General features: G+C 33.2%; 1 protein-coding gene across 1 annotated transcript in view; it reads right to left on the bottom strand.

Moving 5' to 3' along the window:
• Window positions 1-15,237, bottom strand: part of LOC123692208 (glutamate receptor-interacting protein 1) — a 204,395-nt gene that overhangs the window by 125,607 nt on the left and 63,551 nt on the right. The window contains exon 2 of the mRNA XM_045636910.1: window positions 9,479-9,625. Coding sequence (XP_045492866.1) covers window positions 9,479-9,581 — 103 coding nt within the window. The 5' untranslated portion in view covers window positions 9,582-9,625. The remainder of the gene's footprint in view (window positions 1-9,478; window positions 9,626-15,237) is intronic.

Genomic DNA, 15,237 nt, shown 5'->3' with positions numbered 1-15,237 from the left:
CATAACGTCAATAACAAACTTCTTACTCACTACGTCATAATAAACTTTAAAACTTTCGTATTTACGTTCCGAACTTATACAACGAAATGAATTCTATCCTCGTAATTTGGTCCTTCGATCGTTAAAGTTGAAATTAACGTTTTCACGGTAATCTCCTTCTAGATTACTCGAACCTCGTATCAAATATTATGGTCGTAATAACAGTCTTCCTTAGTCCTTTTATAATAAACTATCGTGAATCCACTTTTATACAAAAAGGAAAAATTAAGAATTTTGTGCAAGGTAAGTTCTTAAACAATTTGGAAATAGATATTTATGATTGCATTAACAATTCAATTTAAATGAATAAAGAACTAAAAATATCCAAGTTAAGTACTATAGGAGAAACAGATTTTTATTAAAGCACTCATTATGAATTATGCGAAAATTGAAATACTTTGTACCTTTAACTACATGAGAAGCGCCAATTGCCAAATATAAAACAAATAAATAAATTAAAATAAATATAACCAAATCTTAAACAACATATTATAAAGCTGAAAGCTTTGTTTGTTTGAACGCGGTAATCTTAAGAACTACTGGTACGATTCGAAAAATTCTTTCGGTGTTGGGTAGCCCGTTTATCGGGGAAGGCTATGCTATATAATATCATCACGCTAAGACCAACAGAAGCGAGGCCACACAGGTGAAATCGCGGAGAGCAGCTAGTCAATAATAATATTTCTAATTTAATTTTTTAATTCATTTTCTAATTTAACTTGGTTAACATTAGTTACAATTTTTCTTAACTTAATCAACGTACAGTCGAGTTGGGTACCTCTTTTTTGTAAGTCGGTTATTAAAACAGGGAACATTAAGAGCCCAACATAATTAGCTATGAATCATAACCTTCCGGTGGGACTGAGATTTATGGCGGATGGTATGCATAAATCTTATTTTGTTGTTATATTTTGATACCTACTTACGGCTTACCGGGCTTACCTATGTCGTAATATTATAGATTATTTTTCCGACCCAAATATCGACCAATAGAATTGCACCATTCGACGTCACGTGGTACAACCTACATGGTATTATACTGATAATTTTTTGAAAATTTTCTCTGGTCGTTGACGTCAAACTGACAGGTTTAATTCAATTGTGAAATTATTGGCCGACATTTGGGACGGAAAAATAATCTCCCGAATACCACACGAGCTTCAAAATTATCTGGCATTTCCCTCAAGGTTCACTGCAAACAAATAAAGTCGTCAAGTTTTTCAGGAAAAATCTTTATCCTTGACTAAAAACTTGACTCCTTCATTTGTTTGCAACGAACCTATCGGAAAATACCCGATAATTTTGAAGCTCTTGTGGTATTATAAGTGAATATATTATAGTTTTATAGCAAACAATTGCTTCATAAATAAAAATTTTTAATTAAAAAAAAAGTTCGATCATACGGGATTCGAACCCGCGTCTTTCGCTAAATGTTATAGGGCTGAAAATAATGTATGTTTAGTTGTTAGGTTAGGTTATATACACTTAGCAAGTAGTAAACTTAGCCTATCTTCTAGCCTGAGATACAGGTTATTACCTATTTCAGAAACAAAACAATATTGTCACCTAAAATATATCAACTCGCTAATAAAACCCTTTAAACTATAACTCAGCTAACCGAGACGGCGAGTCACAGTCTAATTTAATTGCAGTACCCAACATGAATCGACCGCGACATGCAGTTCCTAATCTGAAGTGACAATTTAGTCTGTGGCATTTAGCGTTTGAAATAGGAGATAATGTATTTTAGTACTGCTTTAAAGGATTTTACATGAATAAATAGAGCAATGTATAGCAAATACTTGACAGTTAACGTTCTCGAATTTAAAGACGACTGACATTTTAAAGTGAAACTTCTTAAGGGTGATATTATATGAGCGGTTTTCCCGCCGCGGGAATCCGCTCGCCAAAGCTGCCGCAGACCATTAAACTACACGGGACGCGGTTTATCGCTGTTTTCTGTTCATTTGAACATCACGAGCGAGCGCCAAGGTCCCGCGCCGAATGATGTAAGTGTAACGTAGCGGGAAACCGCCCGTGTAGTTTAAAGCGCCGGTTATCAGCGGCGGTTTGACCGCCCGCATTATTTATCCCGCATTTATCCCGCAGCGGGATAACCGCTCGTATAGTATCACCCTTAGGTGCGTTGAGGGTAAAATTTCAAGGTCGCGTCATGGCAATACCATCACGTCATAAGTATAAATTTAAATATCGTTAAGGTAACGCATAATTTTTCTTATAATAATATGTCGATTTTAGTAGCTCTTAAACTAGAATATTAACGACAGGACAAAAAATTAAAACTGCCACAGAGAATAAAACTTAATTATTCTCAAAGCGTAAATACAGATAGGTAATAATAATATCTCTAAACATTTTCCACGCGTAGCATATAACATAGATCACTTTAATTAAAACACCTCTGCAATATTTAATAAACAATTTTAGAACGCCAAAAGGCAAATTAACGCCTACACATAAATTGAACAACATTATCTTTCACCCACTCCATTTTAGTATCTGTAAATCGATATTATTATCAAATTCGCTGTTTATTTTCTATAAATAGAACTTTACATCAATTTCATTAAGACCCTTTAAGAGACTTCAGTCAGGAAGTTTTCTTGTTATTCTTTGAATATAATTTAAAATAATGTAGGTATCATAAAGGGAAAAGAGTTAAACATTCTATTATGTAGGTAGATATTTTAAATCTATTTTTGTTAACAATATGAATATTTTTTTACCTCTTTACGACCTGTGTTATAGGTATGAATTAGGATGTGTAGAATAATTTTTGATTCAACTGTTATAGAAGTGCCATAAGCTCATCACTACATAGTATAAAAAGTCGCTGTCTGTCCGCTCTATGTATGCTAAAATCTTTAAACTACGCAACGTAGGTATTTTAATACCATTTTTTTTAATTGAGAGAATGATGCTCGAGGAAGAATAGTATATAATTTATTAGGTTTTAGACAAAGGGATCGGGCGTGAATCTAGTATCATTATACCGGGTGTAATCGTTAAGAGTGCACAGGCGATTATTCCGTAACTATTACAGATATAAACAAGTGATAACTGCGTTAAAAACAACCGACTTCAAACTTGCACTTGCAACATTTACAAATACAGACAAAAATGCTCATAAAATAAAAACTACTGGGCCTATCCGAATAAAATTTTTATGGGACCAATTCGACACCATCCCGCATCGAACAAAAAAGAATCACGTAAATCGGTTCAGAAACCTCGGAGTAATCGGTATACATACATAAAAAAAAACATACCGACCGAATTGATAACCCCCTCCTTTTTTTGAAGTCGGTTAAAAAAAAACTTTAAACTGATATTGAAAGTACCAGTACCAGTTTATTTTATGAGCATTTTTGTCTGTATTTGTAAATGTTACAAGTGCAAGTTTGAAGTCGGTTGTTTTTAACGCAGTTATCACTTGTTGATATGAATAGTTACGGAATAATCGCCTGTGCACACTTAACGATTACACCCTGTATACGTGCTTACAAGACAGCTCTAAAGTGCACACGAAACTAAGCAGTATTATACATTATCATTACTTCATATGTTTAGTGCAACCTCAGTATTAAAGGAGTTGGGTGACCGCAAGCATAAATCCCTGAAGCATAATTTGAACACATTTTGAGGCACCATTAACATACACATCTCTCCTTCTCTATATCTATACTTTAATATTATAAAGCTGAAGAGTTTGTTTGAACGCGCTAATCTCAGAAACTTCTGGATCGATTTGAAAAATTCTTTCGGTGTTAGATAGACAATTTATCGAGGAAGGCTATAGGTTAGATATATTACGCTAAGACCACAGAAGCGGAACTACGCGGTTGAAACCGCAAAGCGCAGCTAGTTATATATAAAACTAGCTGCTCCGCGCGGTGTTACCCCCGTGGCTCCACTCCTGTTGCCCGTAGCGTGATGAAATATAGCCTATAACCTTCCTCGATTAATGGGCTATCTAATACCGAAAGAATTTTTCAAATCGGACCAGTAGTTCCCGAGATTAGTGCGTTCAAACAAACAAACAAACAAACAAACTCTTCAGCTTTATAATATTAGTATAGATTATTGTGTCACTATACTAGTTACCATAGCTCCTAGGAAGCGGCTGGTTCTCGTGAAATTTTGTATGCCTATTGTGTAGATCTAAAAATCGGCCAACATCTATTTTGTTTCCAGTGATAAGAGTAACGTTGCCACGTTTGCAGGGATAGCTAGTCATATGTACCTTTAATTAATGTGAATATAAGTTTGTTTGTTACGCTTTCAAGCAAAAACTTCCAAACCGATTTGGATGAAATTTGGTTCAGAGATAGCTTGAGATCTTAGCAATAACATGGGATAAGATATATCCCCGAAATTCCAAGGAAACAGGAACTATGCGGAATTTTCTTTGACTACGCGGGCGTTGCCACGAGCGGAAAGCTAGTTTTTTTTTCTTTTCTCTTATATAGATATAAAAATAGAGTGACAAGACTGGAGTGGACATTTTAAAGTGTACTTGGCTGTAGATTCGAAAACCTGAGGAAACTTTAAAATAATAAATTGTAAGAGTTATTTTTTTTCCAAAACCAAAGTTGCAAAAAATACAACTTTGGTTTTCATGTACATTGGGAACTGCACACAGGTGCAGAATGCAGATATACAGATATGGACTACTTGTTTTTGCTTTGAAAGCGTAAGAAAGATTTTAATTGTTGATAATCATAATTACCTATTACAAGTAACGTTGCTCGTTTTCTTTATTTTTCTTTATTAAATGTCTTAATGTTTTTATGAATGTTTGTTCTTGCTTTTCGATCAGTTCATAGTGAATTTGGGAAATAGATTGTGGAATACTATATTATATTTATCTAGAATACTAGCTGTGCACCCCGGCTTTGCTTGTCGTACACAGTCTTAGATTGTTCGTACTGACTCAAAAACCTTCGTGTGCACACACAACACATAACTGAAGATCATCACAATCAAATCATCAATTTAGGATTCTTTTAAAGACCAACATACAACACTCATTTTTCTATGTATAGAATGTATTTTCAGATTACAAAGAAACCCGCGGTACAAAGTTAGCACAAAAATGTCACAGATTTTTATGATTTTTGTTGTCTAAAACCGAAGGGCTGGTGAAAAATTTATTCGCTGCCTACATGACAGGCGTCGGATACGTTTTTCAATCAAGCTGAGGTTTCCTACAGCTATAGGCCTTCCGTTATGAAATTTCGTGTTCTATATTTATGTCTCGAACCTAACTTTTTGCTTTGGTAATTTACAATTCTTGATGCTAACAAAATATATGAAATTTTATCTGTAGGTATTATTTTACTTTGAAAAGGTAAATTATGTTTGAAAATTCATGTAAATTACAATTGATGCTAATATATACATGTTATTTTATATCATGTAAGTATTTCTTTTATTTCAGCAAAAGAAAACGATGTACCCACATTGTCGATCTTGATTATTTTTACTTATTACTACTACATTAAGTTTATTTTCAAATTATGTGATTTCGATATCTGGCAAATATTATTGTTGCCTGTTAGTATGTTGTTAATAAAAGGTCAGCTTCCCATTTGTATTATAGCTACAAAAATCGACGTAGAGCTTTGACCTGAAAAAACGGTCCAACATAAGAACCTTTTTTTTTAAGCGGGGAAATCTTCCAAAGATATCTACCCCCGGGAAGAGGCCCCCGGGAAGGAGCCGTGGGGTGTGTTGGATTCTTACCGACTAAAACCCTACTGTGTTCCATCGAGCCGCTTTAATGATGAGGCCGCGGGTATTGGTTGGAATTCTTCCGCGACGTATAAGGTATATAAGACCCTAGCTCCTGAAGATTTTTGGATAACCAATCAGCTTAATTTATTCGTAAGTGTTAAAGTTATTAATACCTAATTCCTTTATATTATGTAAAGTTATTCGGCGATTTACATTGACCCTAAAAACAAAAAAATTGTGACCCAGACTAGTTGTGGCGACTTATAAAACAACAAGCCCCTTATTAATACCATTATTGCATGAAAAATGAAACCAACCATTTTACATGATTAATTGATAGCCAATATGAAATTAGTATCATTAAATTTCCGCAAATTATTTTCAGTGTTTTAACTAATTGCTTTTGACTGATTACACGTAATATCCATTTAAATAATTAGAATTTTATTTGCTAAGTTACAAGGATACCTAATAGTAATCATTTTTAGTGCTGAAATATGATAGAGAGGCAAATATGAAATTCCATGTGAGAAAAAGGGAGGGAATAAAAAAAATTCAGAGCGGCAATGTTGAAAAAGTAGACAATGTTTTATCATACAAAAATTTATGGAAACATCGATTATAGATAATATTTTTTTGTATAAAGTAGGTGATACAAATTTGTTCAAAGTACCTACGTTATTTGGATGGTTGGATTTTATGGCGTAATATATTATCTTATGGAGAGAATACTTATTCCCCAAAGGTTTCTCCTTTCAAGGCAGTTAATTTCGTTCCCTTAAAATTATATATTACAAGATTTTCTCACTTATGGAAGATAAAATTAATATTGAGCGTGTAGGTTATTGTTTTTCTGCAATATAAAAATCTAGCCCACTGAACAAGTTTCAGGTTTTATTTCAAAAATAATTAGGTTCGTTAGTAGTCAAGAAACGTAATATTTTTATAAACAAAGACGTGTGGCACTCGGGGACTGCCGCGGTAAAGCTATTGCATCTTCAAGCCACACCAAGTATCTTTAAAATATTGAGTTAAAATAACATGGTTTCAAACTCAATTTTATACTTTAATTTATCTTTCATTATCCTCTACGACGTCAAACATTTTCATATAATATTTGTACCAAATAAAATCATAAAAAATAAGATTCAGCAATTAGATTTAGATGAGAGTTCAAAGGACGCTTATAAAATACAAATAATACTGATAAAGTTCGCTGAAATCGGAGTGTCGTTAAATGTATTATTTATACGTATTTTTGCACGTAAATCCGATGCGAGAATGTTTTTATGGTCCATTTTTTCCATCGCTAAGCCCGCGGGTTTGGTATAAAATAATATAATATGTCAGCGGAGGCGTGTTTAACTTGTTTTTACATTTACTTCGGTTGTAAATGTAATTCTAACATGTTTAATGTAAGTTTATGATATTTTGTGGTAAATATTAAATTATATTTTTAACCGACTTCAAAAAAAAGGAGGAGGTTATCAATTCGGCCGGTATATTTTTTTTTTTATGTATGTACACCGATTACTCCGAGGTTTCTGAACCGATTTACGTGATTCTTTTTTTGTTCGATGCGGGATGGTGTCGAATTGGTCCCATAAAAATTTTATTCGGATAGGCCCAGTAGTTTTTATTTTATGAGCATTTTTGTCTGTAGGTATTTGTAAATTTTGCAAGTGCAAGTTTGAAGTCGGTTGTTTTTAACGCAGTTATCACTTGTTACTAGCTGCTATGACCCTGATGTTGCATATGTTTATCAATTTTAGAAACCCTGAATAGAAAACCATTAATTGTTAAAGATGCCTTTCATGAAAATAACGAAAGAAGTATTAGTATAATATGACGACTTTATCAAACTTTTAGAATATCTTCGAATTCAGATCGCCAAAAGTAAATAGCGTGTAACATTTGAAAATAAAATTACAACAGATTTTCAACCAATACTCTAGTATTGGTTGAAAATCTGTTGTTATTTCTAAATATCTAGTTCTAGTTCTAGCCTATTGAGATTTGGTTGAATCTTGTCTGTCACTCCATTCATCCATACCATCCATACAAGACATCTGACATGTAGAGAATGTAAATAGACAGACGTCCTAGCGAACTAAAATCTAGAATCTATGAAAGCGACGGATTCAGAAATGGACGACGTCAGAAACGAATGTAAATTTTAAAAATTCACGCGAATTTAAGTTTGTTTTACGTAACAATAGCGGCGCATCCCGTTCAGGGTGAGAATTTAACATGGTGCCGGATTGTATGTAACATGGAGCCCCAATAGACGCTTGAACTAAAATTAATTATAAAGTAATTAACCTTAATTTTAAACTGTATTTTGTATCCTAAGATAGATTATATAATTATAAATTAGTAACGTCATATTGGTATATTATAGCATATCATTGTAATTAATAGCCTCGATGGACATATAGCATTTTAACGCATAGTTTTGTGCATACTTTTATATGCAAGTACATAAAATAAAAATCTTGTTGAAATATATTTATTCATTTATACTTATAATGTAAAAGGTATTGTAATAAAACTGTTACCTCAAAATTATAAGTTTAATAAAAGAGTATAAAGTATTATATTATCGTATTACAAGTTGTCATTAACTTACAACTTAAATAAAATCTCAATGAAAAACTTACGCAGACAAATTGTAAAATGCATAAAAAAAAAAAAAAACACAAACATCCTTTAAAACAAAATTTAATATATTTTCTAGAACTACAATAATATGAAGCACACCAAAATCCAGGGCCTCTAAATAACGTCGTTGAGTACGTCCACACCTCCCTTTGTGCAAAGTACCCTCAGAATGTCCGCTATGCTCTCGCTCCGGCTCTTTATTTTAAAGCCATTTACTGCAAACACTTATATAAGTTTGCCAGTCACATACTACATAATATAAAACGCATAACAAAATCCAGGGCCCCTAAATAACGTCGTTGAGTACGTCCACACCTCCCTTTGTGCAAAGTACCCTCAGAATGTCCGCTATGCTCTCGCTCCGGCTCTTTATTTTAAAGCCATTTTCTACAACTGTTTGTAATTTATTAAGACAAGTCTTGGAGCGCTGAATTCCCATTTGCATTAGATTTCCTTTATTACATTGCGATTTTTAAATGGACAATTTATTTTGCGTATCTGTGTAAATTATATGAATGGAACGGTTTGGATGTTTTAATTATTCCATTGTTCCAATATGGTTTTCGTGGGTTAATTGAATTTTTAATTTGGCGCGAAATTACAGACTAAATGATTTTAGGGCAATTTAAATAATTAATGATATATTGTTTTTGAAAATGATAGAGTAAAAATGTATAGATGGATACATAAATTATTGATATCTGGCTATCGGGCTCTATCTATCAAATACGAACATTACAATAATTACTTAAACTAATTATACCATCTTTAATCGTTAATAATTCATTCATTGCTACATGTATTTACATGTAGCAATGAAAATATTTAACATTGAGCCACAACATTATCTGGTACACTACTAGGTCTAGTTAGTTAAAAACTTGATTGAAATAATGTATTTGAAATGATAAGCGCCTGTCGTTAAATTCTAAGCTCATAAGGTCCATTATCCCATATCACATCTCCAACACACACGCTCATTCCACCTACAAAGTTTACAAAGTTGCAAAGGAAAACCTACCGTCGAGCTCATATCCCTGTTCGCTCCACTGCGGCAGCTCATGTGGATAGCCCTTAGCGTCCGTCTTGCCGATCGAGATCTTGAGGCTCTTCCACAGCTTCATCTTGATCACACCATGACGCACTCGCACATCACTTCAGTGTACATCTGGAAAGAACGGCAACTTCAATAGACTGAACATTTTTTTGTTTAAAGGTTTGTAGAAAATTGAAAAGAGCGTGTGTTGAGCATATGTGTAAGTGAAACTTATTTGGCAAGATTAAGTCGCCTTAATGACGTACGCAATTATAAATAATACGAATTTGAAATTTTACTCATTATTGTTTGTATTTTCACAGTTTAAATACGTATTAATAACGAACATAAACGTAAAATACAAATTAATAACATTACGGCCGGTTGCAGAGCTTCACCGACCATCAGTGCGTACGTCAGTCGCGCTTGTCATATGTATGGAAATTCATAAAACCGTTCATAGCTAGACCACAGTTGACAGATATATACTACGATGTATCTGTATATTGTGGCTAGACCGACCATACGTAGGTACGCGAATTTTCTAGCCTACATCTTGTAATACCTCATTAGCGAAATAAATATAGAGACGATAAAAATACCTTGAGTATAAATTAAATATCATTTTCAATTAGAGCTATATGTTTTAGATATTAATTATTTACTCACTCACTGCTCAGAATTTAATGAGAGTGTCATTCATATTAAATATCATAGTCTAAGATCCCACTGCAGGATTACTTCGTTCATAGTTTTTTTGATGAAACAAAAATTTTATGTGTATTAATTATAATAAGGAGAATATATTAAATCGACTAGCAAGCATTTTTTAATTAAAAGAAAAAAAATACCTTTAATTTTATATATTATATGATTCATAAAATGTGCGTTATGAACGTGTAACGTTTAAATGGATTGAAATCACACCTGTTTGCACCAGGCTGCGAAGGGCTTGCGGTCATATGAAAAACGGCAACCGTGGTTTTTTAGAATCTTTTTGTAATTTACCGTGATTTAGACTTTAAATAACAAGTGAACGGAATTTTTTTCCAAAAAATCGAAGTGAAATAATTTAATTATATCTACATGCTTGCCGCCAAATTTTGACTGGCAACTTAGTCAATAGGTAATTATGTTGGTTTCATAAAAAAAAAACTATGAACGAATAAATCCTGCGGTGGGATCTTGTACTATCAAATAAAGCGCAAAAAATTACAAGACTCAACTGAAGTAAAGAGGCCTTCATTAAATAACTTTTCATGACACAGAATTAAATTAAAGACTTGGTCTATTAGTTTAGTCAACGACTGGAATGTGTACTTACGATCTTAATTTTTTCTTACTTTTAAGATTAAAATAGATAAAATTAATTAAAAATTTGTCCTCGGAACATCATTCAAAACAGAAATACTATTAAATATTTTCTACTGATATTATATTCTGTTTGTTTTTTCAACAAACGCGCTAATTAGGAACTACTGGTCCGATTTGAAAAATTATTTCGGTGTTAGATAGCCCATTTATTGAAGAAGGATATAGGCTAAATAACATCACGCTAAGACCAACAAGTGCGGAACAATGCGGGTAAAACAGTGGGGCATAGCTAGTTTAAAATAAGATATTCTAAATTATATAGGTAAAGATTCTCTCGAAATAGACGTTCTAAAATAGCAAATTACATCAACAATTCGGTTACCTGATTTCATTATCCTTACAAATTGCTCAAAGACAGAGTAAAGACTATAGCGTTCATAATACGTCTTCAAGCATGGTTAATTCAACAGTATTGCAAGCATTGAAGTGTGTCAGATGCAATTCATAGAAACAAGTGACCCGTAACGAGCGGAAGTCTGATTTTGTGACTTCAATAGTGAATTAAAATGATGCAGTTGCGCATATCTTGAGTTGAATAATATTTAGGTAGGGTTTTATATTTGGGTGAAGTGATATGACTGTTTGTGAGGTGCAAATCTTTCTTTTTTCGCTAGTCGGTCTTCTTTACGATTTGTAATCTAGTATCACTTTCTATGTCAGTATTCGTCATAAATACCCTTGATAAAACCTTTTAGAAGGTTGTTTTTAAGTTAGTTACATTTTATTTTTTATAGGCACGAATATTTGACATGAACTATCAGCATTCTTAATAGTAGTGTAGTAGAAGTATGATTACACAAAAATCTTTAATATTAACAATCGAGAAGAGTATTATTTCCTATTACATCAAAAACATAACTTCAAAGCGTTTATAACGAAGTCTACATGTAAATGCGGAAAGATCTGGCGCCACTCGCAAACGGGGACGCAATTTTGTTAACAAGAAACAAATGCTACATGTCATCGGATACTGATGGGTTTTCACAATCGGCAGCGATGGGCCAGTAGATGCAATCACAATGATGGAGGGCCTATAATTCGCCGTCTTTGTAGATTTTTATTTAGGGTCGGCGCAAACGGGCCACTTACCACAACGGGCCAGCGACAGCCACTTGTCACATTTTTTCATATATTTTGTAGCGGACACTTCTGTAGCGTGTGGTCGCCACGGCTAAACATTTTCGGAGCGTCTATACAGTTTAGGTGTAGTGACGGCCACCATAGACGATCATTTGTTGGGCCAACGCTCTCGATTATGAAGAGGGCCCATTATACAAGAAACAAATGGTACATGTCATCGGATACTCTGACAGCGTCTTGGGTTCATTTATATCGTTGACGGCTCCCATTACCGATCAAAAGGCTGTAAATACGAGCACGGAACATGATTGGCCAAAACTAGCTGAATTGGTGTGCGGTTGAGATGTAACATAGCACATCTACGCCTATTTTGATGAAGACGAAGCTATTTAAATGGAATAGATTTAGGTGTGAATTATGTATGGATGTGTTATTATAATTCATATCAGGCTCTTGATTCGATGCATAGATGGCCTTTAATACTATTTATTTTAATCATGTACCTATAATAAAATATTCAATTCATTTTAAGTCCTTAAAAACATTTTGATGCAATTTTAAATCATATTTTCCGTGGCAAATCGTTACAAGACTCTTTTTATAAGCATAAAATATAATATTATTTAATATTATCATACATATTTTAAGATCTGAGAAAAAATCTATGAAGATTTGAAATCTCATTCCAATATTGAATTAAAGAAACTATTAAGACGACTTTACATAGAGATATTTTGTCATAAAATATATGTAAACAATTCAAACGTTCATGTAACATTAGCCTTATAGCGTCAATTAGCTGAATCATCTTCAGAGCAAACAAAGATACAAGTTGACAGAATAAGTTGTCAGTTATTCGTATATATTTACAGAATAATTTTCATGAATGCCGCCATTTTAAAACCAATGTGGCGCCATAAATATGAATATGCTATCTAGGACTATATTGCCGGACTATTGCTTTTAATAAAATTATCTTCCTTAAATAATAATTATTATTCAACAAGCTTTCCGCCCACGGCTTCGCCCGCGTTTTCAAAGGAAAACCCGCATAGTTCCCGTTCCCGTGGGATTTCCGGGATAAAACCCACCCTATGTGTTAATCCAAGTTACCCTCTATATGTGTGCTAAATATCATTTCAATCAGTTCAGCAGTATTTGCGTGAAAGAGTAACAAACACATACATATATCCTCACAAACTTTCGCATTTATAATATTAGTAGGATACCTAGGATAGGATGGAGACAAAGTCGCTAGTATACACTAGGCAATATAGATTATATAAACATCTGATTTTTTCCAATTTCTCTTATAAATTTGTTTTATTTAATGCTAAATGACAACAAATCTTCACGAAGTATGAAAAATATCCCAAATTTGCATTTTAATAATCTGTGCTCAGGTAAAAAAAAAAGTTATAATTGCTCGCAAAACAAATTAAAAACTTAGTAAACGCTGAACAATTTGTAACTTTACCCGCTTTAAAGTGTCCGCAAAAATTTGGACACTAAATTTTGCTAACTTTAAAACAAAATAAGGGACACAAAAATTTTTCTTTTCATAAAAAAGGAAAAGATTATTATAATTTTATAACAATAATAGAGTAATTAAAACTAATATATTAAAGGTTTATATAAAAAAAATATATTTCACATTATATAAGACTTTTTGTAGAGGGTTTTGTTTTAATATTTAAATGAAGGAGAAAGAAGACAATGAGATGGAGTAATATGAAAAAATTTACAATATAAAATAATATTTAAACGAGTAAATTAACAATCGTAACTTCGTTTAGAATGGAGCGAATGCCTGATTTATCAAGTTATTCTTTCGTTGTTCTTAGTGCGTTCGAAAATATTCTATGCAATGTTCTAATACTGAACAACACTGAATACAAGTTTTCGTTTACACTAAAGGATCACGAAAGAATGCTCTTGCTCTAGGTCTAGCTCTATGTTCGTTTGATGTAAATGCACCGTTATATTACCAACTAAATCTTTTGCGTTTTTCCGTTAAAATTAAATATTAAGTATTATTATCTATACTAATATTATAAAGAGGAAAAGTTTGTAATTATGTATGTATGCAAGTATGGTTTTCACGCATAAACCTCTCAACCGATTTTGATGAAATTTGGCACAGACAATCTCTAGACCCTGAGAAAGAACATAGGCTACCTTTTATTGCGAAATATGTACCACGGGCGAAGCCGGGGCGGATCGCTAGTTGATAATATACGTAAATGCATCATTAATACATACGATATATAATGTACCAAAGGATTAAACCGTAATTAATAAATCAAACAACGCAAATGTTAAACAGTGAATTATTAATACCCATTAAGCAGCAAATTACTAAGTTTTATCATAATTTATGCGCTATTACAAGAAACTGCGACACATTTGTATCAGGATTAGTGGATTTATTTACGCTGGGACAAATGTATAGGATTATAACTCGAATGATCGATATTTTACATTAATATATTACTAGCCTCTGTATTATCTTTTTAATATTTGACCAGGTAACATTCATTATCCGAATAAGGTTTACATAAAAGGTTTACGTAAAAGGTTTACATTCTTTATCCGAACCGCGAGGGACTGGAACATGCTTCCTGAGTCTGTGTTCCCCGACGAGTACAATATGGGGGTCTTTAAGCGTAGAGTGAACAGGTACCTTCTAGGGAAGCGCGTTCCATCTTAGACCGCATCTCAGCTTAACATCAGGCGAGATTGTGGTCAAGCGCTTCCCTATTACCAATAAAAAAAAAAAAAAGGTAAATATTTTAAAGAGTGTGAAACATATTGTTGGTCGATTCACAGATCTGCACTCAAAATTTCATAAAAATCAGTCAAGCCGTATATTGCAGGAGCTTGGTAATAAACACCGCGACACAACATTTCATACATTAGATACAAAAACAACTATCTGGTGTTTTTGGAAGGTTCATGTGGGTATATAAGTCCAATATGCCCTTTAGATCATCCTACTAATATTATAAATGCGAAAGTTTGTATGGATGTATGGATGTTTGTTACTCTTTCACGTAAAAACTACTGAACCGATTACAATGAAATTTAGCACACATATAGATGGTAACTTGGATTAGGATAGGTTTTATCCCGGAAATCCCACGGGAACGGGAACTATGCGGGTTTTCCTTTGCAAACGCGGGCGAAGCCGCGGGCGGAAATCTAGTTTTAATATATTTTGGAACTTCAGCCGCAGCCTGTAATGTATGACTGCACTATAACGATAGGCAAGCAGTCCTTAGACGATTATA

The sequence above is a fragment of the Colias croceus genome, chromosome 6 (assembly GCF_905220415.1).
Source record: "Colias croceus chromosome 6, ilColCroc2.1".
NCBI lineage: Eukaryota > Metazoa > Arthropoda > Insecta > Lepidoptera > Pieridae > Colias > Colias croceus.
The sequence above is the reverse complement of the archived record's forward strand: the minus strand, read 5'-3'. Positions and strand labels throughout refer to the sequence as shown.